This window comes from Ctenopharyngodon idella, chromosome 4 (assembly GCF_019924925.1).
Source record: "Ctenopharyngodon idella isolate HZGC_01 chromosome 4, HZGC01, whole genome shotgun sequence".
Classification (NCBI taxonomy): domain Eukaryota; kingdom Metazoa; phylum Chordata; class Actinopteri; order Cypriniformes; family Xenocyprididae; genus Ctenopharyngodon; species Ctenopharyngodon idella.
Window position 1 is genome coordinate 9,689,847 of NC_067223.1, and position 25,169 is coordinate 9,715,015.

Sequence of the window (25,169 nt, forward strand, 5' to 3'; positions counted from 1 at the left end):
GTCACAGTCGCTGTGCTGGTAGAGTGGAGGTTCTTCACAGAGGTCAGTGGGGAACAGTGTGTGGAGAGGACTGGGATTTGGCTGATGCTGCAGTGGTGTGTAGAGAGCTGGACTGTGGAGAACCTGTAGATGCTCTGAGTGATGCTCATTTTGGACCAGGATCAGGACCAATCTGGATGAGTTATGTCATGTGTAAGGGATCAGAGTCAACACTTAAGCACTGTGCATCATTAGGATGGGGTAAAACCACCTGTGATCATACTAAAGATGCTGGAGTCATCTGCTCAGGTAAAGTATTTTACATATTCAAATTCATATCTTTGTAAGATTTTTTGTGCTTCCATATTGGTTTCAAATTTTTAAAGAATTTGATTTTAAAATGTTGACTTCAATAATAGATTTCATATTTATATTAGTTTTGTGTGTGTGTGTGTGTGTGTGTGTGTGTGTGTGTGTCTGTGTGTGTGTGTGTGTGTGTGTGTGTGTGTTTACATCATTTATTAATTAAAAGACAAACAATATGTACAATGTACAATGTACAGTGTACATATTTATATACAAATCATTATCTTGAAGCCCCATAAATAAGTCATGCTTTTGTTGATCTGTGTTGGCTTATTTAGAAGTCAGGCTGGTTGGAGGTTCTCGCTGCTCTGGGAGGTTAGAGATACTTGATGATCAGACGTGGGTTTCAGTGTGTGCTGCTGCCTTTGACCAGCAGGATGCAGAGGTTGTGTGTAGAGAGCTGGACTGTGGGGCTCCTGTACAGGTGCTGGGAGAAGATAATTTTGGCAAAGGAGACGCTCAGATGTGGACACAAGAGATTCAGTGCAGAGGAAATGAGTCTCAGATTCACCTCTGCCCAACATCACCATCACATGAAAACAACTGTTCACATGAGCACAACATTAGTTTGCTGTGTACTGGTAAGAGTTTAAACTACAACAAAACACATTAATTTCATTTTATTATAACATTTTGAGTTTACACTTGCTTTTTCTCTTACATTCACAGACATAGTAAATGTGAGGTTGGTTGGAGGTCACAGTCGCTGTGCTGGTAGAGTGGAGGTTCTTCATAGAGGTCAGTGGGGAACAGTGTGTGGTGCTGGTTGGGATTTGGCTGATGCTGCAGTGGTGTGTAGAGAGCTGGACTGTGGAGAACCTGTAGATGCTCTGAGTGATGCTCATTTTGGACTGGGATCAAAACTGTTTTGGATGAAAAATGCAGTGTGTACTGGCTCAGAGTCTACACTTAAGAAATGTGGATTCTTAAAACCAACTGATCCTGATGTGTGTCTTAATAAGAGCGCTCAAGTCATTTGTTCAGGTAAGCTAAAGCTAAAAATCCTGTCTTAAAGGAACACTCCACTTTTTTTGAAAATAGGCTCATTTTCCAACTCCCCTAGAGTTAAACAGTTGAGTTTTGCCGTTTTCGAATCTATTCAGCCAATCTCCAGGTCTGGCGGTACCACTTTTAGCATAGCTTAGCATAGTTCATTGAATCTGATTAGACTGTTAGCATCTCGTTAAAAAATGACCAAAGAGTTTCAATATTTTTCCTTTTTAAAACTTGACTCTTCTGTAGTTACATCGTGTACTAAGACCGAAGGAAAATTAAAAGTTGCGATTTTCTAGGCCGATATGACTCGGAACTATACTGTCATTCCGGCGTAATGATCAAGGAACTTTGCTGCCATAGGAAAAATATTGAAACTCTTTGGTCATTTTTTAACGAGATGCTAACGGTCTAATCAGATTCAATGAACTATGCTAAGCTATGCTAAAAGTGGTACCGCCAGATCTGGAGATCGGCTGAATGGATTCGAAAAAGGTAAAACTCAACTGTTTAACTCTAGGAGAGCTGGAAAATGAGCCTATTTTCAAAAAAAGTGGAGTGTTCCTTTAATGTACAAAACAATTGCACCAAAAGCAGCCACCATTTCATTTTTCGTGAGCATTTTCCATCTTCTTTTTATCACACAAACTGTTAAATTAGGCTGTAATAATCAGGGACCTTGTTAAAAATAAACTTTAGAAGCTTGTTTCTAACTCTACATTTTAATGTAATGCTCTGAAAGGATTCAGATATTGTTGACATGAAAATGTGGGCAGATTTTTACAGTAACAATAACTATATGCTTTTTTCTATATGAGCCATTTTTGTAGCTTACTTTCAAGGGCTTTTTGGACTGGAAAAAGTTTTGTTGACATGTAATATGTTTTCAAGTAAATATATTTTATTTTAGAAGATAAAGGAAAATATGATTTCTCATTATATGACTAATATATTGATTATATGACTGACTCATTATTGAAGTTCTGTAACTTCAAATTTTGTTCTTTCCTGTGTTGTTCTTTCAGAAGTCAGGCTGGTTGGAGGTTCTCGCTGCTCTGGGAGGTTAGAGATACTTGATGATCAGACGTGGGTTTCAGTGTGTGCTGCTGCCTTTGACCAGCAGGATGCAGAGGTTGTGTGTAGAGAGCTGGACTGTGGGGCTCCTGTACAGGTGCTGGGAGAAGATGATTTTGGCAAAGGAGACGCTCAGATGTGGACACAAGAGATTCAGTGCAGAGGAAATGAGTCTCAGATTCACCTCTGCCCAACATCACCATCACATAAAAACACCTGTTCACATGAAAATGATGTTGGCTTGGTGTGTGCAGGTTTGAGCATTTTTTTAATAAACTGAAATCAGTTAATGTTCCCAAAAACTACACTAAATATTCATTAATTTTATTCTCTTTGTGTGATACTTTTGCCTCATTCTTTCCCTTTGTCCATATGTCTTTACTCCCTCTTTATTCATTATATAGAAATTATGAGAGTGAGGTTGGTTGGTGGTCACAGTCGCTGTGCTGGTAGAGTGGAGGTTCTTCATAGAGGTCAGTGGGGAACAGTGTGTGGTTATTTCTGGGATATGGCTGAAGCTGCAGTGGTGTGTAGAGAGCTGGACTGTGGAGAACCTGTAGATGCTCTGGGTGGTGCTCACTTTGGACCAGGATCAGGACCAATCTGGACAAATCAAAAGTTCTGTTCTGGATCAGAATCTACACTGAAGAACTGTGGAACAGTAAATTGGGGTTTTTATGACTGTGATCATACAAAAGATGCAGGAGTCATCTGCTCAGGTAAACTGCTCCAAACCCTGCCCTATTTTTTTAAATTCACAGATAAACCACCTGCTGCAAAGGGATAGTTCACCAAAAAATGAAAATTCAGGCATCATTATAGTATCTTTTCAAACCTATATGACGACATTCTGTGGAGCACAACATTTATTTATTTATTTATTTATTATTTTACTTTCATTATATTGAAAAGCGTACCAGGATATGCTGTAAAATTCCCCTTTTTATGGTCCATGAAAGAATGAAAGATGATTAACTAAAACAAATAATTTGATTATTTTACTCCTTTCACATTAACAAGCTTTGTGGTAGAACGATAATGACAAGAATTACAAAGATAGCAAACAGAACTGAAACGTTTCTTATCTCTTGCTACTTCAGGTGTCAGGCTTATTGGAAACTCCAGCTGCTCTGGGAGAATTGAAGTTCTTCATGATCAGTCATGGGTTTCAGTGTGTGCTGCTGCCTTTGACCAGCAGGATGCAGAGGTTGTGTGTAGAGAGCTGGACTGTGGGGCTCCTGTACAGGTGCTGGGAGAAGATGCTTTTGGCAAAGGAGATGCTCAGATGTGGACACAAGAGATTCAGTGCAGAGGAAATGAGTCTCAGATTCAATTCTGTCCAACATCCTTACACAAAAACAGCTGTTCACATGATAATTACCAGAGGCTGTTCTGTGCTGGTGAGTTAAAATAATATGATAGTAATATACCTTTTACTCATAGTGTGCGTCTCAGTCAGCTCCCTAGTTCAGTAGTCAGAAAACTGCAGGAAGCCAGCCATTTTAAGGGCTGTTTCAATCACAAAATACTTCAAGTCCACTGGAATGTTCCACTAAAAATCTGACAATGCACTCCAAAAACCAGATGCTCACTATGTTCCCTTAATGGAAATTATTAAGTGCTAATCAAATCGCACGAGCCAACACAATATCAGCACAATATTATCATGACATGCGATAGAAGATTTGAAAAGACAAACCTTTATTTAATGAAATGTCAGCATAAACATCAGTAGATAGGTAGTGAACAGTCTAGTTAATATTTATAATTAAAATTTGGCTAAATGTTGCATACATATAACAACCATCAAAGTATATTTCATGACATACTTTAAACAGCATTAAAAAGTGTCATAAACATATTGGTCCTGTGTGTTGCTAATAAACACCAGGGGTGACAACAAAGCACCCAGTCATGTCACCAGAAATTGAGCCAGTGTGCATTACCGGTGCTCGAATTTGTGTACACAATTATACCTGAACTAGTGTGCTTGTGGAGATGCACCCATAGTCTTTATCTGTATTTTTCTGTCACTTAGATAAAAAGAATGTGAGGTTGGTTGGTGGTACCAGTCGCTGTGCTGGTAGAGTGGAGGTTCTTCATAGAGGTCAGTGGGGAACAGTGTGTCATAAATTCTGGGATTTGGCTGATGCTGCAGTGGTGTGTAGAGAGCTGGACTGTGGAGAACCTGTAGATGCTCTGAGTGATGCTCATTTTGGACCAGGATCAGGACCAATCTGGATGAGTGGTCTTGTATGTATTGGATCAGAGTCTACACTGAAGAACTGTGGGTCAGCAGGATGGAGCATAAATTCCTGTACTCACAATTATGATGCCGGTGTCATCTGTTCAGGTGAGTAGCCTATTTAACTGATTGTCCATGAATTTGTTGTGACTAGGGATGTAATCATATTATCAATATCGTGGTATAGGGTTAGGGTTAGGGTGATAGCAAAATTGTCTCGATATTATCGTGGTCACATGACTGTATGAAACGATATGTCTTCCGGGCAAAAAGTGTAATTTTTTTCAGCCCGGTTGCGAAAACCGTTCTGGTGTGATGGGTGGGCGAAGTGCGAGGAGCGTATCCTTTAATAGAGAATATTATAGCAATGAATGCACTGAAAAGCCCTCGCGCTACTCATATATGTCAGATATCGAGAGAGAGAGAGAGAGAGAGAGAGAGAGAGAGAGGTGCACAAAGGCGGGCTGCACGATTAAGCGTTCTCGATTTAATCACCCACATGATCTAATGCGTCAATGACAACGATTCGCCTGTGTATATTAAACCTCTGACAAAAATAAAATCGCGACATTCAAATCTGCGTTCGCGCTGCCGTTGATTTAAAGAGAGCAGTTGTCGTGTAGATAAACAGCATCACAAACAATCTTGTCAAACACACAGTATCATTATTTCTGTTACAAATATTCAAATTATCACAGAAGCATACAAAAGGGTATTATTCAGATAAACGCTGATGTCTACTTTATCGATCAAAATAGGATAAATCACTTTTTGAAAGTGCTTCTAATAACGACTGTATCGATTACACTGTTACACCACTAGGTGGCAACAAATTACTGTTAAAAATGTATTTATCACTGAATCATTCTTTTAGAAACAAGTGAAGTCTTTATGAATCTTACAAAAATATTCTGCTTCACCTGTCTGGATCTTACATGTGTTTAAGCATCTTATTTGTGATAAATTTGTGGTAACACTTTACAATAAGGTTCATTTGTTAACATTAATGCATTAAATAACATGAACTAACCATGAGCAATACATTTGTTACTGTATTTGTTCATCTTTGTTAACCTAATAAAAATACAGCTGTTCATAGTTTGTTAATTTTACTTCACAGTGCATTACCTAATGTTAACAAATACAACTCTTGAGAATGTTAGAAAAAATAATAGATGTTACCTTTGTCAAGGTCCATCTGGTGCAATTATTTTATTTTATAAAGGGGAGTTTTAGGTCATTTGACCCATCTCATACTATACCTCATACCTCTAAACAACAGTTATGATTAGAGGATAAAGAAAAAAGGACAGAATATGACATTGTTAATTTGCACATCATTGTAATGTTCAATCATTGTTTAACACTCATGCTACTTTTTTCCAAGACTTCATTTCTTTTCTTTTCTTTCTTTCTTTCTTTTTTTTTTCTTTTTTTTTTTTTTTTGTTGTAAAAATCACAATAAATATTGTATTGTGGACTTTATATTGAGGTATTATCGTATTGTGATATTTTAATATCATTTTAATATCATCATATCGTTACATCCCTAGTTGTGACAAAAAGAATATTTTGTTTGGAAAACTCTAAATGTTTGTATGGTTATTGTATTTAACTATTTAGCATTTTTGTATTTGTCTACTGTGCACTGTCATTTCTGTAATATGAACAGGTCATAAAGCTTCCAGACTCGTTAACGGATCTCACCTCTGCTCTGGGAGGTTAGAGATACTTGATAATCAGACGTGGGTTTCAGTGTGTGCTGCTGCCTTTGACCAGCAGGATGCAGAGGTTGTGTGTAGAGAGCTGGACTGTGGGGCTCCTGTACAGGTGCTGGGAGAAGATGCTTTTGGCAAAGGAGACGCTCAGATGTGGACACAAGAGATTCAGTGCAGAGGAGATGAATCTTATATTTCATTTTGCTCAACATCATCATCACACAAACACAGCTGCATCAGTGACAATAATGTGGGCCTGATATGCTCTGGTAAAGTATAAATATTCAGTGTCTCTTCATTTGTATTTGATACAGTATATCTTGTCTGTCTGCTGCATTATACTTTATTTTAACTTCTCTGTTCTTTATTCAGGTTACACAGAGGCCAAACTGATGAACGGTTCAGACTCTTGTTCTGGAAGAGTGGAGCTTCGGTTCATCAATAAGTGGGGCACAGTGTGTGATGCATGCTGGGATATGAGAGCTGCCAGTGTCCTCTGTAGAAAGCTGAATTGTGGGATTGCTGTGTCTGTTGTGGGATCAGACTGGTTTGGAGAGGGAAGTGGTGAAATCTGGGCTGATGTGTTTGATTGTGATGGGAATGAAACAAAACTCTCAGAATGTTCCATCTCTTCATGGAGTCGAGCTGAATGTTCTCATAGACGAGATGTTGGAGTCATCTGCTCTGGTGAGCTTATTTGACACAGAGAGCATTATGCTATTGGAAAACTCTATAATATATGAATTTTTTTACTGTGTTCTAACACAATTCTTATTTTAGTAAAATAAGATCTTCTCTTAAGGTTCCTCTCTGGCTGTTCATGACGGTCTGGTGCGGTTGTCTGGAGAGAGACAGTGTGAGGGGGAGGTGGAAGTTTCCATCCATCAGGTCTGGAGGAGAGTTCTGCTGGACTCCTGGAGTCTCACTGAATCCTCTGTGGTCTGCAGACAGCTGGGCTGTGGCTCTGTGCTGAACTTCTCCGGCTCCTCTTCATCCAGTCCTGAACACAGTCATGAGTGTGTGACGGGCTTCCAGTGCTCTGGGAGTGAAGCTCATCTGGGGAACTGCAGCTCTCCACAAACTCTCAACTGCAGCTCCACACAACAGCTGTCAATCACCTGCCTTGGTGAGAAGAGCAACATCTGGGCAGATTCTTCAGTTGTTAGTGATCACTAATGTGTTTCTCTTTCTCTGAATATCAGGTCGCGGGTCCATCAGGCTGGTGGGTTCTGGGGGAGACTGTGCAGGGAGGCTGGAGGTTTTTCACAGCGGCTCATGGGGGACAGTGTGTGATGACTCCTGGGATATTAAAGATGCCCATGTGGTGTGCAGACAGCTGCAGTGTGGAGTGGCCGTCAGTAACCAGCAGGTACCAGCCTGGTTTGGTCCTGGTTCTGGACCCATATGGCTGGATGAGGTGGAGTGTGAGGGGAATGAGACGTCCCTGTGGAGCTGCTCTTCTCCAGGCTGGGGAAAACATGACTGTCAACACAAGGAGGATGTAGGAGTCGTGTGCTCAGGTAAATAGTACTTAGTTGTGAAAAAATTGTTATTCAGACTTTTAAAATCTAAATTTTATCTTTTTAAAATATTTATAATTTCATCTTTTTGGTTTATTTCAGTCATTCGTATACATGTAACATCCAGTGGTTGAAATGAATTGGATGAAAGCTGATATAGTGTTCTTGTTTCCATCTAGAGTTTAAAGAGATCAGGTTAACTGAGGGCTGTGAAGGGAATGTGGAGGTTTTCTACAATGGATCCTGGGGTAATGTGTGCTGGAACCAGATGGGCGAAGACACAGTGAGTCTGATCTGTCAAGAGCTGAACTGTGGAAGATCTGGTGTTTTGTCTGCTTCTACATCAAGACTGGAATCAGCTCGTAACTGGCTGGATGAAGTGAAATGTCGCCCACATGATTCAAATGTGTGGCAGTGTCCATCTTTACCCTGGGGACAGAATGACTGTGGTGAAGATGAAGTGGCCAAAATCACTTGTTTGGGTAAGACTGATGTATTTTCCATCTCGAAAAATACAACGGTAATCCATTAACATTACTGAGTATATAAACAACATATACAGTACTGTGCAAAAGACTAAGGCCACCACCAGCTTTGTTGTTTTGGCATCTTTATTTTAATGACCATTCATATTTATTTTTCGGTCTCTCTATTAAGACACAAACAGAAAACAAAGGAAATATGTAAACAAAATGTTAAAAAAATAAAAATCTGAACAAAATGGATTCTTTAAGCAAAAATCAGTATTTAGTGTGACCTCCTGGACTCCTTTCTCAAAGAAGAAACTCTAAGAAACATCTCATCATATTTTGAAAATATTCTTGGCCTTCCAGTCCTCTTCCATCCCGTTTTTGTTTAAGAGAGCCGGTTCCTGCTATTGCTCAAGTGTAGGGGGAGCTCACTAAATACTTGCCAATCTAGCTTATAGAAGCCGTTTTTTTTTTTTTTTTTTTTTCTTTTTTTTAATACTGCATACAAATTTCCTGTATTTTATGGTTATATTCTAATAAAGAGACTGGGAAATAATTATATATGGTGATTATACTATTGCTGAAAAATATCTAATGGTGGCCTAAGACTTTTGCAATATATATAGTTATATATATATAGCAATATATATAGTTATATAATTAGGGCTGTCAAATTTAACGCATTAACTCATGCGATCAATTTTGTTCAATTTAACGTGTTAAAAATATTTATCCATTTTATCCAATCCATTTTTTCTGTCAACCTTTAGCTCGTGTTACATTATATGATCACACTTTTATTCATGCAAATGCTTTTAAACCATTCAAGCGTGAATACTGGCACGCTGTCTGTGAATCTCCTGTTTGTGTGACACACACATGACTCACACGCACAGAAATCTGCTTCAGAGAGCGCGCCGGGCGCACTGAGTTCTCTTTCACACTTGAACAAACAAAGACACAAAATTATGCTAAAATGCCTAATAAATCTGCTGATGTCTGTCATTAATGTTAATCAAAGAACAAAAGAAAAAGAGAAAATAACTCACTGCTCTGACTATAGCTTTGATAAGGTTTAATCTATATTTAATTTATAACTTATGCAGTGAAGACTGTAAAGTGTTTGATAACTTCATTCAATTTCTGTATATTTCCTACCTGTTAGATCAAATGTTTAAAATATACTGTCTTTATGACGTTTCTACATACATTGGGAGGTGAAATGTGAAATAATTACAATAGAAAAATATATATTAAAAACTTTAATGTTAGGTGCAATTAATTACCACCAATTTTTTTTTATTTATTTTTTTTATTGATTGAAAGCACTAAATATAATATTGAATTAACTTGTGATTACAGAACAGGAGAGTCATGAGTCCCCTAGAAGCTATTTGTCATGCTCCACATCTCCACATCAGAGACAGTGTTCAGGTAAGTTCATCTGATGTAGAAGAACATAAAAATCACAACAGCCATTTGTCATGTATGCATGTAATTTTGTTATGGAGAACTAAGAGGATTTAATATCACACACCACTGTAGGTGTCGCTGTTCTGACAGAACTCTGTTGGCCAATAATAATGTCTACTTGTCTGTGATTTAGAGCATGTTCCTCTCAGACTGAGTGGAGGGGAGGGCCGGTGCTCTGGGAGGCTGGAGGTGTATCATAACGCTGTGTGGGGCTCAGTCTGTGATGATCTGTGGGACATCAGCGATGCTCAGGTGGTCTGCAGGCAGCTGAGTTGTGGAGCAGCACTGAGGGCTGATGGGAATTCAGTCTTTGGTGCTGGTGAAGGTGTTGTGTGGCTGAACAGAGTCGAGTGCAGAGGGAATGAGATTCACCTGTGGGACTGTCCTTTCTCCCTGAAGAACCACACTGACTGCTCCAACAAAGAGCATGCTGGACTCACCTGTGCAGGTCACAGAAAACACTGATAAATATTGTTCATTTTTAGACAATTTTAGTGCTAATACTATTTGTGTATTTAGGACATTCATGATTTTGAACGTGTTTGTGTCTGTTTTACCAGATTTGTCAGTGTCCACTACTCCTGCCACAACAACATCATCTTCTCCTCCAGTTTCTCAGACAGTGAGCTCAACATCAGTCATTTGTCCACAAACTCCTCCAGCAGCGTCTCTCTCTGTGCTTGTGATTGTACTGGGAGTTGTGCTCTTACTGCTCTTAGTGCCACTGCTTATACTGATTCAGCAGAACAGAGTGATGAGGAGAGGTAGGAGAGATCCAGAGACTGTCATATTGTGTCTTATTCAGTGTGTGATCAGTCATGTGTTGTGAACTGACAGCAGGTTTGTCTCTCTACACTCACAGCTCTCTCTAAGAGGAGACACAGGAGCACGACTGAGGCCGTTTATGAGGAGATTCATCACAGACCCACTAACAGACACAGTCTCTTCACTCAGAGGGGTGAGTAAGTGTCATAATGTCTGATTTGTGGAGATCAACAGGGTAATCAGTTTATTCAGAGTGTACCTTGTTTGAGTCACTTGTAATGATATAGGGTTAGTGCTATATGATCCAAATGATATGGGGATTTTGGCTGATTTGTAATGTGAACATGTCTGATGGTTCTACTCCATAACAGGAAGTGTCCTTTCTACTGAACAGCATTCTGGGTATGAAGATGCTGATGAGCTTCTTTCAGGTTAGACGACTGAAATAGAATTATGTTACAATCTACATACAGAAAAGTATGTGTGTTAAATGATTAAAAACATTCACTTAAGTTATCTTAGAAGAGTATAAATTATATAAATCATTCAGCACATAATACAGATAAGGCTTTGTTATTATTATTATTATTATTAACAACAACAACAATAATAATATATATTTTCTTTTTCAAAAGCAAAATCTGCAGTAGGAATGAAGACTGACTACTATGATGATGTCACCACCACTGAAGGACCAACAGGTCAGTGAGTTTGTTAACTGATCACAGAAATTCACTTAATAGAATCACCTATTTGGCCTGTGAATTAGTTTCTGTTAAATAATTTAGAAAAGCAACAAATCACACCAGAGAATTATGATGACAGGTTTATTTCTTTTACACACACACACACACACACACACACACACACACACACACACACACACACACACACACACACACGTACAAATGGACAAAATTTTGAATTTTGAAACTGTACAGTTTCAAAATACAAAATTTTGTCCATTAATGGATGCATTTAATTTTTCATTATTTTATTGTAGATGACTTAGTAGAAAACTATGATGATGTCATCATCGTACGGCAGTTCTCCAATGATAAAAAAGGTGTGGGTTTCAAATTTTACACTTCTACATTAGAACAGGTTTTTTTTTTTTTTTTTTCATATTTTTTTCATCAAATTATAGTAGCATATAAAGTATGAAGACTTTTTTCATGCAATTAATATTAGACACATTTATATCAGAGGGCGATCAGGAGGAGTATGATGATGTGAAGAACGTCGGGGAATATTTGAGTGACATGTTTGGTATGTTATTGACACCTTTTTAACTTTAATTTTGGTTTAGCCTTTATAATAGCTTTATGTTATTAATTTATCTTGTTCTATCATCTTCTGTTGTCACAATAGCTTATTTAAATGGGACTGAAAACATTGTGTTCATTATAATACTTTTTAAAGCATGTTGATACATGAATTTGCTCTTGTTTTCTAATAACAGACTATGATGATGTGGAGGAAGATCCAGGAACACATGGAAGGGCTGTATAACTCAAACCACACACACTGCCTCAAATCAAAGTGTTTAAGTGGTCTGAAAAGTGTTTAAGATCCTATACTGTATGTTTTACCTGCAGTCCAGCAATGTTTTAAGTTGCACTTTGTATTGAAAATGCATTGTAAAAATGTTTGATTTTTTTTTTTCCCAGATGTTTTTGCAGATCATGTAGCCTTAGAAATTTGAGAGAAACACACACACACACACACACACACACACACACACACACACACACACACACACACACACACACACACACACACACACACACACACACTTTTAAGCCGCCACCACCACAGTCTTTAACATTTCACAGCACCTTCAACTTATAAAAATATAATTTCTTTTAAATGCAGACCCACTGCTGGTTGACTTTATATTTTGCTAAAAATTGTTGGAATTTAAATTATAAAATATAAAATAAAATAAAATAAAATAAAATAAATTATATTTAAATGATAAAATAATTAAATTAAATTATAAAATAATTTTAGTTCTCATTTGCTGATTTAAATAAACTCTGTTTGAAATAATGATGCGATCACAACAACATTGAACTTTTTTTGTTGCTTTTTATTTTTAAATGCAGACTATGATGATGTGGAGGAGTCAAACAATGAGAGAGAAACTGCTTGACTCAATGGCCATGCCTACTGCCACTGTTCATTACAGCTTCTGATGTTTTTTTTTTTTTTTTCTCTCTTTTTAATGAATTTAACCAAATTGAAATACTTGGCAAAATTTTGACACAATACTTGTAGAGTTGCCTTTCTCTATTCAATATTTCAATATTCTTTGATAAACTACTTAAATATGGTCATTAACACAATCTTGATCAACAGAATTACTGCTAACATTATAATTTCTAAACATTGTTTATTGTCATGATTTCCACAGTTCAGTGTTATGAATCAGAGTCAGGGTTAAATGTTTCTACACTTAACTATTTATTTCCTCTTTCTGAGGAATGTAGGAGAGTCTTCCAGTGACAAAACATGATAGTTACAATGTCTTGCACAAAAATGTTTTCTGAACATCCATTAAATATGAAAACGTTGTTAAATGATGTTTGCATAAATGTTATTCAGTGGCTGTGAAGTTGTACATTTACACCAATAGATAAGAACTGACCTAATAAGAACTCAGTTGCATTATATTTTAGGATGCAACAATTACTTGTCTCATCCAAAAAGGATTACTGAATATTACAAAAAATGTGTATGAGCGTGTATCAAACTGCCAAAGTCACGCCCCCCCAGTGGTGAACCATTGAAATTTAGAAACTTTTCAAAACACTTATGACATAACAAAGCCTTGTTTACTGAAATCACATGACTTTGGCAGTTTATCAGTGCGTTCAAACGGGATATATCGCCCTCCGAAGGGCAATTCGGAGTGAAAACAATCATGGCGCCATATTGAAGGGTCGTTCCAAACCAAAGTGCTCAAAACTGGCCACTTCAAAGGGCCCTTCGGAATGAAAGATTTTAAAGGGTAGCCTACAACTGATGGACACTTCTGGCCCCCATGATCCTTTGCACAGGGAAGTTGTGTGACATCACAGAATGGGAATGTTCAATGTTCAGAATGTTCAATTTTACCTATAAATATATGTATAGTATTTTTCTGTACTACTGTTTATATGAGTTAGATTTGGTACATTATTATGGTCAAAACGACATTGTACTTCAACAAGAATACTTTATTCAAATGTTTCAAATACATACACACAATATAAAAAATATGGTGCGATAAACAAATAATAAAAAAAACAAACAAAAAAACTAATGTTAAACAAAAGGCGCAGCTTGCACAATCTACTCATCATTCAGAGCGTGTTTTTTTAGGGGTCAATCAGCATACAAAATGTGAGACGAAGGCGCATCCTTGATTGTCTCGTTAAGATGATGCAGAAGTGCGTTCCAAAAAAAGAGTTTTTTTGACCCCTACACCCTTCATCCCTTCGCAGCTCTCACTCCGGAGGGTAAACTTCTTAAGGGATTAGGGCATAGGGATGAGCCCTTCCGAATGGAACGCAGGGTGATACACGCTCCGAACCACTGATTCGAAACAAAAGATAAAACTTCGAAGCTTCTTGAAGCAGTGTTTTGAAATCGCCCATCACTAGATATTGTTGAGTAAAGCAGCTTTTTTTTTTTTTTTTTTTTTGGCGCACAAAAAGTATTCTCGTTGCTTGATAACATTAAGATTAAATCACTGTAGTCACATGAACTGTTTTCAAATATGTCTTAGTACCTTTTTGGGCATTTGAAAGTGTTAGTTCCCTTTCGAAAGGGACTTCTACTCTGCATTTGCAAACGCTAAGGGGAACGTCACGTGACTCGGTGTCTGAAAGCCAACTATCCAATAACTCCAATGCCTATTGGCCGGCGACAGCCTATGACGTCATACGGCGCGACCCGGAAGTATAAAAGGCGCGCCTGGGGAAGCAGTCATTATCTCATCGTCTTTCGGGACTGTCTGTGTCTTGCCACTGTTGTGAATAACTTCCAGTTTTTTGTGAGTACATCTCTAAATATGTCTGAGGACAAGGAGAAACGCTTTAGGAAGTGTGCGGATCCATGCCCGAGATTCTTGACTCCGGAAGATCCGCACATCCTATGCGTGTACTGTCTGGGGGAAGAACACGCACGGACAGTGCTTGAGGGCGCTGTCTGTGAGAGTTGTGAGCGTTTTCCCATGAAAACGTCCGTTCCCGCCTGGTCCTCTTCTCGAGGGAAGAGGCGTCAACATCTGCGCCTGGTGGGTCCGGCCCTGCTCGTGCTGAGGCAGAGCGGCAGCTGCACTCATGGGGTTCGCAGATGGAGCTCGCCGCGGAGTTTGAGAGGGGTGTTTCAGTCTCTCAGCCTCCGGCGGTGGCTAGCGGGGATGAGCTCCTGGATGACGATGATGTCTTATCACTGACATCATCAGATCCGGGAGCGAGTGTTCTTCTGGCTGCTAGCCCCCGTGAGCAGGAGATGGCAGTGGAGGAAGAAGGAGTTGCGACTGCTCCTTTCTCCAAGCCTCCCTGCCCAGCATATGCCGAGTTACTGGGGGTTGTGGAACGCGCCGCCGGCAGGCTGCAGCTGCCGTGGGAGCGCGTGAAGAAAGAGCCCGTTCGCGGCAGGTTAGACGAACGGTTTCTTTCTGACCACAACCCCGTATCTCCGGTGAGCCTTCCATTCCTTCCAGATCTTCACATAGAGATCAAGAAGGCATGGAAGAACCCATACTTGGCCAGAATTCATCCACATCAGTGGGGGAATTTCGCTGATGTGGAGGGATTGGGCCAGCATGGTTATGTGTCGCTGCCGCCTATTGATGAGACGTTTGCTAACTATCCGTCACAGGCAGCGCACCGACACTGAGAGCTCCGGTTCTGCTGTCCAGACCCCTTAAAGTTACATCTCATCTGAGCGGCAGAGCATATGCTGTTGCAGGTCAGGCTGGCACGGCTTTGCACACTATGGCGGTGTTGCAAGCCTACCAGGCTGATCTGCTGAAGGACCTGGATCAGGGGCAGGGTTTGTCCTCTGATGCGGTAGCTGAGCTGCGCCCCACCACAGATCTTGCTCTCCGGGCCACCAAGCAGGCAGCCGCCTTGATTGGGAGATCAATGGCGGCCATGGTGGCCACGGAGAGGCATCTGTGGCTGAACATGGCGGACATCGGGGAGAAAGAGAAGGGCTCTCTCCTCGATGCCCCGGTTTCGCCAACTGAACTTTTCGGCGGAAAGAAACTTTTTTGTCGGAAAGTTCAGGGAGGCGAAGGCACGCTCAGCAGCGTATAAAAACTGCATACCGCTCAGGTCCGATCCTGGGCCCAGACAGCCGGGAGGCCCTGGCCCGTCTCGATCCGAGGCTCAGAGGCAGGGCCAGAGATCTGGTGTCGCCGCTCGAGCGCCTCCTCCACCTTGGAGTAAGTCGCAGAAGCGGCAGGATATGAGGAAGAGGAAGATGGACTTAAGAGAGGTGATCGATCAGCGGCGCCAGCAACGCCGCTGATCAATCCCCTCTCTTGGCGAAGGTAATTTTACATCTGCCTTCGCCCTTCTTCCTCGGCCTCCCGGGCGTTTTTAATCACTGTGCATGTTCAGGACGACACCTTTGAACAGTCAGGCTGACGGCCGGGCCCATGATGAAAATTTTGTTCCTGTATAATTTTCCTGAACATGTAACAGTAAAATGTAAACTATTAAGGGTTTTTTTGGCAAAACTGGAGTGTTGAGACTGACTGAGCAGGCCACAAAATGGCTGCCGCTTAATTTTTTTCTCTATATATGAGTAGCTTCTCAGCTATTTTTCAGTTTAGTCTGAGTTGGCACTCATTATTTCAGTTTATGTGTCTACGGCGGCCCTAACCGGCCGCCTGACATTTTAGCTTTGAGCTTCGCTTTATTTTTCTCATCATGAGATTTGGAAGTGGAGATCAGGCTTTGTTATGGTGCCTGTTGTAATAAATAGGCCTATAGCTTAGCGGCCAGGCTAGAGCTAGGTGATGTGTGGTTAACCCCATATGTATTTACTATCCTTTTGCAGGATGTGTATTTCCTAGTTCTGGCTTCCTCCCGAGGGAGTTGTTTAGGCCGTATGCCCAATTATCCCCTTGCTTGTGTAGGTGCAATTGTGAGTTTAACAGCTAGGTTGTAGACTGTTTTTGACTTCCTGATGCTGTTTCTCAGGTGGTAGGCCCTTATCTTTGCGTAGATAAGTTATGCAGGTGTGTGCTAGGCCCCACTTTCTAGAACTTTCATGCTAAAGGTAATGGTTTTCTTCTGAGTCACTTGATGTTTGTATTATCAAGTTTGAGTTGACGTTGCTAGTTTTTTAGCTCCTGTCCTCTAGGGCTTAGAACAGATTTGAGAATCTGTACAGAGAGTGTTTTTTCCTTTTAAAACAGCATGTACTGTATATCAAAGTTTGTGTTACTTTGAGTTCTAGACTTTTGCCCTACATTGGTATGTGAGCTTACTTATGCTGCCAGAGGTTAGCACCTGCTCTCATAATAGTAGGCCCTTTTGCTGTAAATTGGCCTCTATTCGAGTGACTTATATTCCCCAGTTAAGAGGTTTATTTGTGTCACTGAGTGCATCACCTGTTGGACTGCATACTCAGGGTAGTTAGAACCACTTTTTGAGGAAAGTTGGTATCTATTTAGCTCCCTCCTTGGTGATCTTGTTAACAGCTATATTGCATATAACTCGGATTGTAGGCCTTATGATACGCGGCCTCCTTCTAGTTAGCAGTTGTTTGTACAATGCTGTTCAACTGATCATAGTTTGCTCACATATTCTTACAGATTTACACTGCCACAGGCCCTGCCACGTGTCTGTTTGAGGTAGTAGGCTTGTAATAGCCTCCCTTAGACCATGCTGGCTTTGTTTGGTTCCCTTTAGTCACATGTTTAGGGTACATTGCCTGTTGGAATGTGTAGCCTAGCGCAGGTCGCAGTTAGCTTCCCATAGTTATTTGGGTTATAGCTGGTTCCCTGTAGCTTGGTTCCCTTAAATTTACGAGCTGAAGCCACGTGTCATTGAATCGGCAGGCCCCTTCAGGCCTCCTTTTTAGTTCTCATGTTGGCACAGTTTGTGTTTTTAATCTGTAAACAGGCTGATCGCCACTTGATGCTGGAATGGAGGCCCCTTAAGGCCTCCTTTTCTAGTCGACTTGTTGGCAGGATGCCTGCGACCATGCCACCATCGGCCACGCCCCATCACTGTCGGATAGGCCCTAACAGGCCTGTTCACGATGTTTGGCAGTGTTTTTCATGTATTCCATCTTGGAAACCTCTAATACATGGCCTTTTGGGTGGTATGGTTATGGTAGCCACTTGCTGATGCCACGTGTTTACTAAGGTAGGCCTACTTCGGCCTCCGGTGTAACATGTGGAGTTCAGTCATGTACTCCTCTCGCTATGAGAGTGACAAGGTGCTTTTTACCAAGTATTCTGAGTGGCTGGCTCCTCAGGTTGATTATGGTAGTGAAACCTTACTAAGGTTTGGTTTAACCTACATCTGCCTCCCTGAGTCTGATTCTACTCTAGTTGAGCTAAGAGCCACCTAGCGCCTAGGGTGGATCTTTTGTGCTCCTAGAAACGGCCACGAGACTTACGCCGTGTGTCTTAGAGGTTGCTAAGCCCTACGGGCCGCCTTTTTGAACACGCTGGTGTATGTTTGTGTGTATTTCTCTTTGAGAATTATCTGTATACACTTTCGTTGGCCAGAGGCCCAAGTGATAAATCCAACCTCCTTTTTGTCTGGTTGTTTATCGTTCTTGGGGCCTAAACACTGCCACGAGCTGATGCCACGTGTCTGTTAAGGTTATAGGCCTCTCCAGGCCTTCCTTAATACATGTTGGCGTACGCTGTACTCCTCTTGCTTTAAAGAGTAAAAGGTGCTTTACTGAGTACACTGCTCGTTGGATTGTGTTAGGTGGATTGTCATGCGGGCACTTTGCAGCCTCTTATGCTGCCATTGAAGTCGTCTGTCTACCCCAGTAAGACAGCTGTTCAGGGTGGCCCTTAAAAACCAGGCCACTTTCTGAATATACTTCTGTTTTCACATATAGCTACTATCATGCTGTAGGCCCCTCCTCGGCCTCCATGAGTATGTGCCCATTGCATGGTCTACCTGTTCCCTTTTAGGGTTATGTTCGTACTTCCCTTTTAGGGTTATGTTTGTAATAGTGCTTAGCTCCCTAAGCTGATCATGGTGGTAGGCCTTAATCAGGCCTCCTCCTAAGATTCAGCCTCAGGCTGGTTTGTGCTCCCCTGTATTAGGGTTCTCTAGCGCACAGCCTCCTCAGTGTGTTAATTAAGCACTGAGTACATCCTAGGATGAGTGGATTGTACTCCCCTCAATACAAGGGTCCATAGCACTCAGCTGAGTTCTGCGCTACAGGATGCCCGTCTCTACGCGTGGGTTTGAGTTTGTTCTGCCTCTTTGCAGTCACTCTTACTTACTATCTTCTATGAAGAATGCGTTTTCAGAGGCTCTGTATTCAGACAGGATTGGCCAAGACTAAGTTTGTCTCATGACAGACCAGGTCGGCCTCCCTGGTGGCATTGGGGGTGATTTCGTTCCCCTCTAGTGACTGGCCGAGGTTCCTTTCGGTTCCGGGCCACATTCCCTTAAAGGGACCACTTTCTCTTCTGAAAAGTTGGTTCCAGACGCCTTAGCAGCTTCTGTAGGCCCTTTGAGGAAGGCCTTCTTGAAGTTCAGCTTGGGCTGTTGGCCAAAGGGAATGCTGTCACTGACAGCCTGGTGTGACCCGAGGGGGAGTTGCCAAGCAGTTCTCTAACTGCTCTGGAGCCTTTGTCTCAGCCATATTTCTTGGCAGGCACTCTCCTCAAGCATGGCGGCATGGGTATATCATTCCCCATAGCGATCAGGGAACCATGGTTACATACGTAACCTGAGACGTTATCTTGCTGTCAATGGAGGCCTCAATGAGCCATCGGATTTTATCAAAAATATCTTAATTTGTGTTCTGAAGATAAACAAAGGTCTTACGGTGTGGAATGACATGAGGGTGAGTAATTAATGACAGAATTTACATTTTTGGGTGAACTAACCCTTTAAGTGAAAACTCTTTTGAAATGTTTTTTTGTCAATTGACTATTACTGAAACAGATTTTCATTTGAATTAAGCCTTGATGCCTCGATACACCAACAATGTACAATTTACAAAATTTAAAACTAAAAGAAAGTGAAGTGTGAAGCAGGAGAGGTCCTCCTCCTAATGCTAAACTAATAGGCTATAGCTTCAAAACATAAAAGCATGTAATAAATAATGAGTAATAAAGAAACATATTACAAGCAATAAACAAAGAATGATTTCGGTATTTCAGAGTAGCTTATCTGAATGTTTTCCATTCAAGAGCTGTGCGTGATTTTCCTCTTTCTTAGCTTTACTGTTGTTTGATTATGACTGATGACATCAGACAGCGGGAAAATACCAGTGGGCGAGACCTCACACTCATCGATCGCTTCAACCTTCCCGAACTCTATGAAAGATTATTTTATGGAAGGTTCGAGTGGTGTGTGTGTGTGTGTGTGTGTGTGTGTGTGTGTGTGTGTGTGTGTGTGTGTGTGTGTGTGTGTGGAATTGGAAGCAAACAGAATAATGAATTAAATATGAAGTATTTTTTCAGGATTCTTTGAACAGAAAGTTTAAAGCATTTATTTGAAACCGAAATATTTTGTAACATTATAAATGACTTTACTGTCATCTTAAACAATGCGTCCTTGCTGAGTAAAATTATTTTTGTTTCAGATAAAATCTTACTGACCTCAAATCATGACTGTTCAACTTTAAACCACTCATTCACTGTTGTATCTCTGTATCTCACTTAACCCATTTAAGCCCACTGGCAACTATAGTTGTCATTTTCCTTTTGTAAGTATTTTTCTAGATGTTATTCATGTTTTATGTCTCAATGACATGCAAGCAATCAACCAAATAAAGGATTTTAAGAACAAAAAAAAGGTATTCACTTCATACCTGTCACATGAGGTTGTCAACTTCCTACCCCTACTTCCAAGAAAGCATGGCGAAGGCAAACCCTCCCAAAGAAAGGCAATTTTCATGTTACTAATAATTATTTTTTGTTGACATATATATATCTACATAATCATGAAGGTCTCTAGAATCATCCAAACAAAACAAATCTTACAAGAGATCTATAGTTTTTTGTATACTTAGTCAAAAGTCCAAGCAGCAACTATAGTTGCCGGTGGGCAATTGATGTATGGTTTGTTAGGATAGGACATTTGGCCGAGAGACAACTATTTGAAAATCTGGAATCTGAAGGTGCAAAAAAAACAAAATATTGAGAAAATCGCCTTTAAAGTTGTCCAAATGAACTCCTTAGCAATGTATATCCACTCACAAAATGAAATTTTTGATATATATATGGTAGACAATTTACAAAATATCTTCATGGAACATGATCTTTACTTAATATCCTAATGATTTTTGGCATAAAAGAAAAGAAGATAATTTTGACCCATACAATGTACTGTTGGCTATTGCTACAAATATACTCGTTCGACTTATGACTGGTTTTGTGGTCCAGGGTCACATATGTATGTAATTTTTTCTAATGAACGATGTAATTTAACTTTTAGATTCATAGTGCCCTATTGGTGCAAATTAATGGCTGCACTTTTTGGTCTGCACTATGTTCCACCACTTTAAGACAAATGGATTTGTTGGTTGTTGTGTTTTCATATTCATGAGATTATAAGCTAGATGCAGCTTTTTTGGGTTTGAACCGAATGTTCTTTGACTTTGATTGATCTGTTGAAAGCAGTTATTTTGAGTTAGATGCCAAATGCTCTCCTCCTATTCAAATTTGACATTGAAGGGCTGCATACAACATATTTGCCCACCGGCAACTATAGTTGCCGCACATTCAAATATGATTTTTAAGAAAAAAAACAAAAACATGAGGAAAATAAATGCAGAACATGTTCACATAGGACACTATTAACAGGACTATATGCATGAAACCATTCAGAAAAATTTGGGCAAAAATGGGTTAAACATGTATGCTAAATAAATAAATGAGAATATACTTACGTATATGTTTCTTTAACATATTTGCTTTTTTTTTTCTCTCAATCTTTTTCACTTTAAAATTTAAGATGTTGTATATATATATACAACATGTAGTAGACTAGAGGAATCTAAAATATTATTTTTACCAGTTGTTTTTTTTTTTTTTTTTTTTTCATTTAAGTGATCTGTGATTTTATAAGACAAATCACTTATGCATGTGTGGTAAACATTGTAATTGTTCTTCTAAGTAGCTTTAGACAACATAGTGTCACATTCTGGACAAGAACCACTAAATTGTAGACAGGAAGAGACCATATGTCGGGTCTCAGGACCGACCTTATATATAATGTTTAGGAGAGGGTTTATTTGAAATATGTTATGCCATTTTCTCATATGTTATGCCATCTTCATCTTTGTTTAGTATCTGTTTCGCTGTTCACTATTTTAATGTGAGAAATACCACTGATGCTATCAAAGCTACATTTTCTATCATTGTAATATCTGTGGAGGTTCATTTATTTAATTGTTCAAATATACAGTGTTAGCCTGTGGAATTATGAATGTGCAAAACAAGGTGCTTTAGCAGAAATGTAGTTCACTGGCTCTCTCTGCTGGTCACAAGGTGAACAACATGCTCATCTTCACTGAAAATTATGTTTTTTTCTGGGTCAGCTGAAAGAGAACACTTTTGTGCAATTAAGTAAATTTCACATTAGTTACAGGAATTATTCTGAGATATAGATAAAATGTTTCATAAAATTATTATTTTTTTCTGCCTGTCAGTTTAATAAGGGCTTACTTGTGTGCTGTGCTCTTTGGTAAACATTTACTTAAATGGTTTTGTAAAAGAGTATTCATTTTACAGAGTTTAGTTTATTACATGTTAATATCATGCTAACATATGTACTAATAGACAGTGTTTAGGACATTTACAGTTAGTTATCAGTGCTTTTATCTCGTCTCTGCAGGTGCTGGGCTTTGATGCTGTAAATAAACTGGAGAGTTTCCTGTCTCCTGTAAGTCAAGTGTGTGTGTGTGTGTGGAGGAGGAGGAGTTCATCAGCACTGACAATTTTAATATGGAGAAAATCATAAAAGCGTCCTCTGATTCGTCACTGAAGTTGTTTGATGATTTCCTCTGTTGTGTCTAATAAGGTAACAGCGAGTGTGATTGGAGGGTGTTGGACCTCTTTCTCTCTCATTAAGGGGTGTGAGAGGATGCCTGTACTTCTGTATCATCAGTGCGGAGAAGCTTGAACTGGATGTTGAATTAATCAAGCAGAGAGAGATGGAGAGATGCCTGACACTCATTTTACTGACTACAGTTTTAAAACTCATCACAGCTGGTAAGTACACATGAAGTTAAAGAGATTAAGTTATTTTTAGGAATGAAGGTGTCAGACTGTTATTTAATAACTTAAAATTAAACTATACTGTAATGTGTTTTTTTTATGTCTGTGTAATCGCATTGTCACAATATTTTAAATGTGCTTCTGTGTTTAACAGGCAATTTTTCCTTTCTTTCTCTTTTGCTCTCTGTCTTTCTTTCTCTGTTTCTCCCATTTATTAAGAGCTATAAATAAGTTTTACATGATGGTCTTCTTTTTATTCATTATAATATCATTATAAAAATAATGTTATTATTTGTTATTTACAGAAACCATTATAAGGCCATTTCTTATTATTGTGTTTTTGCCTTGTCTTGTGATCGCAATTTAATTTTGCACATGATATCAACATCATAAATTTTGTCTCAATATTCTGTCTCAAAAAAAAAAAAAAAAAATCATACATTGATCACCTTTTCTCTGGTTGCAAATTCGTCATGTTTCAAACATCTTTCTATAATCATGCAGACATCTCAGTCCCTCGAGCTGGGTGGCAGTAAAATTAATCATATATGTGGAGTTCTGATTTGATAAACATTCATTTGGAAATATTAGTGACAGACATGTTTGCTTGAGTGAGTCCCATGAACATAAAAAACAAACAAACAAACAAACACACACAAAAAAAAAAAAACAAGGAAAAATGATTTGCTAATTCATGATCCAGCAACATAAATGCTATATTATGTTATGTCAAGATCTTAAGAAAACGAAGATCATGAGAAACAAGACAGAAAAAAACAAAAACAAAACAAAACAAAAAAAAAAAACCTAAAGGTCTTTTAGGGTTACCATGTTAGATCTTACACAATGCCAAGAGCTCAGCTGCAGAAGAACTATATAGAGGAGGAAAAATAAATATAAAAGGAATAAACCAGATTTAATATAGTTTAAGCTCTATTAACATTATTTGTGGCATAATTTTGTTTACCACAATTTTTTTTTTTTTTTTTTTTACTTGTCCTTTCATTAAGAAAACAAAAAACAAAAAACATTTACAATGGAAGAGAATGGGGCCAGTCTGTAAACTTTAAAATACTCACCATCTCAAAAATATAGAAACAAGACGTAAACAATATGTGTGTTAACATGATTTTAGTGTGGAAGAAATTACTAACCTTTTCTGTGCAAATTTATATTCAGTTTTACAACTTTGTTTCCATGACAAAGTAATGGTATAAACCCTGTAACAAAGTTTTACAAAATTTTAGGATAATTGATTTAAGTGCTATTATAAAATTATAAGCTTCACATTTCTGTCTTTAAACCCTATTTTTTTTTTTTTTTTATATAAAAAAGAGGGAGTATTGAACTCTGAATATTCTTTTAAATATTCAGACGTATGTGTCCCGTTTTCTAGGTTGTTCCACTTAGTAATGCTATGAATTAAACTCTCATCCCTTCATCTCTCATTGTTACTGCTTAATATTTAGACGGTGTGAATGTGAGGTTGGTTGGTGGTCACAGTCGCTGTGCTGGTAGAGTGGAGGTTCTTCATAGAGGTCAGTGGGGAACAGTTTGTGCTGATGACTGGGATTTGGCTGATGCTGCAGTGCTGTGTAGAGAGCTGGACTGTGGAGAACCTGTAGATGCTCTGAGTGATGCTCATTTTGGACCAGGATCAGGACCAATCTGGATGACTTTTGTCATGTGTACTGGATCAGAGTCTACACTGAAGAACTGTGGGTCAGGAGAATGGGGTAAAAGCAACTGTGATCATAGTAAAGATGCTGGAGTCATCTGCTCAGGTAAAGTATTTTACATATTCAAATTCAAATTCATATCTATAGATAGATATTTATTAATAAGATATAGAGCATTATTTATTAATAAGATAATATATATTTATTAATAAGATTTTTGAAGTTGATTTTAAAATGTCGACTTCAGTTTTAGATTTCATATTTATATTAGTTTTTCTGTGTGTTTTTACATTATTTATTAATTAAAAGACTAAAAATAAAATGGATTTTATGTACAAATAATTATCTTGAAGCCCCATAAATAAGTCATACTTTTGTTGATCTGTGTTGTTTTATTTAGAAGTCAGGCTGGTTGGAGGATCTCGCTGCTCTGGGAGGTTAGAGATACTTGATG

At 39.0% G+C, this 25,169-nt stretch overlaps 2 protein-coding genes across 2 annotated transcripts in view; both read left to right on the plus strand.

Moving 5' to 3' along the window:
• Positions 1 to 25,169, plus strand: part of LOC127511429 (scavenger receptor cysteine-rich type 1 protein M130-like) — a 264,217-nt gene that overhangs the window by 166,416 nt on the left and 72,632 nt on the right. The gene's annotated exons all lie outside the window — the stretch shown is intronic.
• Positions 1 to 25,169, plus strand: part of LOC127510414 (deleted in malignant brain tumors 1 protein-like) — a 121,985-nt gene that overhangs the window by 27,366 nt on the left and 69,450 nt on the right. The window contains exon 2 of the mRNA XM_051889917.1: positions 24,506 to 24,820. Coding sequence (XP_051745877.1) covers positions 24,506 to 24,820 — 315 coding nt within the window. The remainder of the gene's footprint in view (positions 1 to 24,505; positions 24,821 to 25,169) is intronic.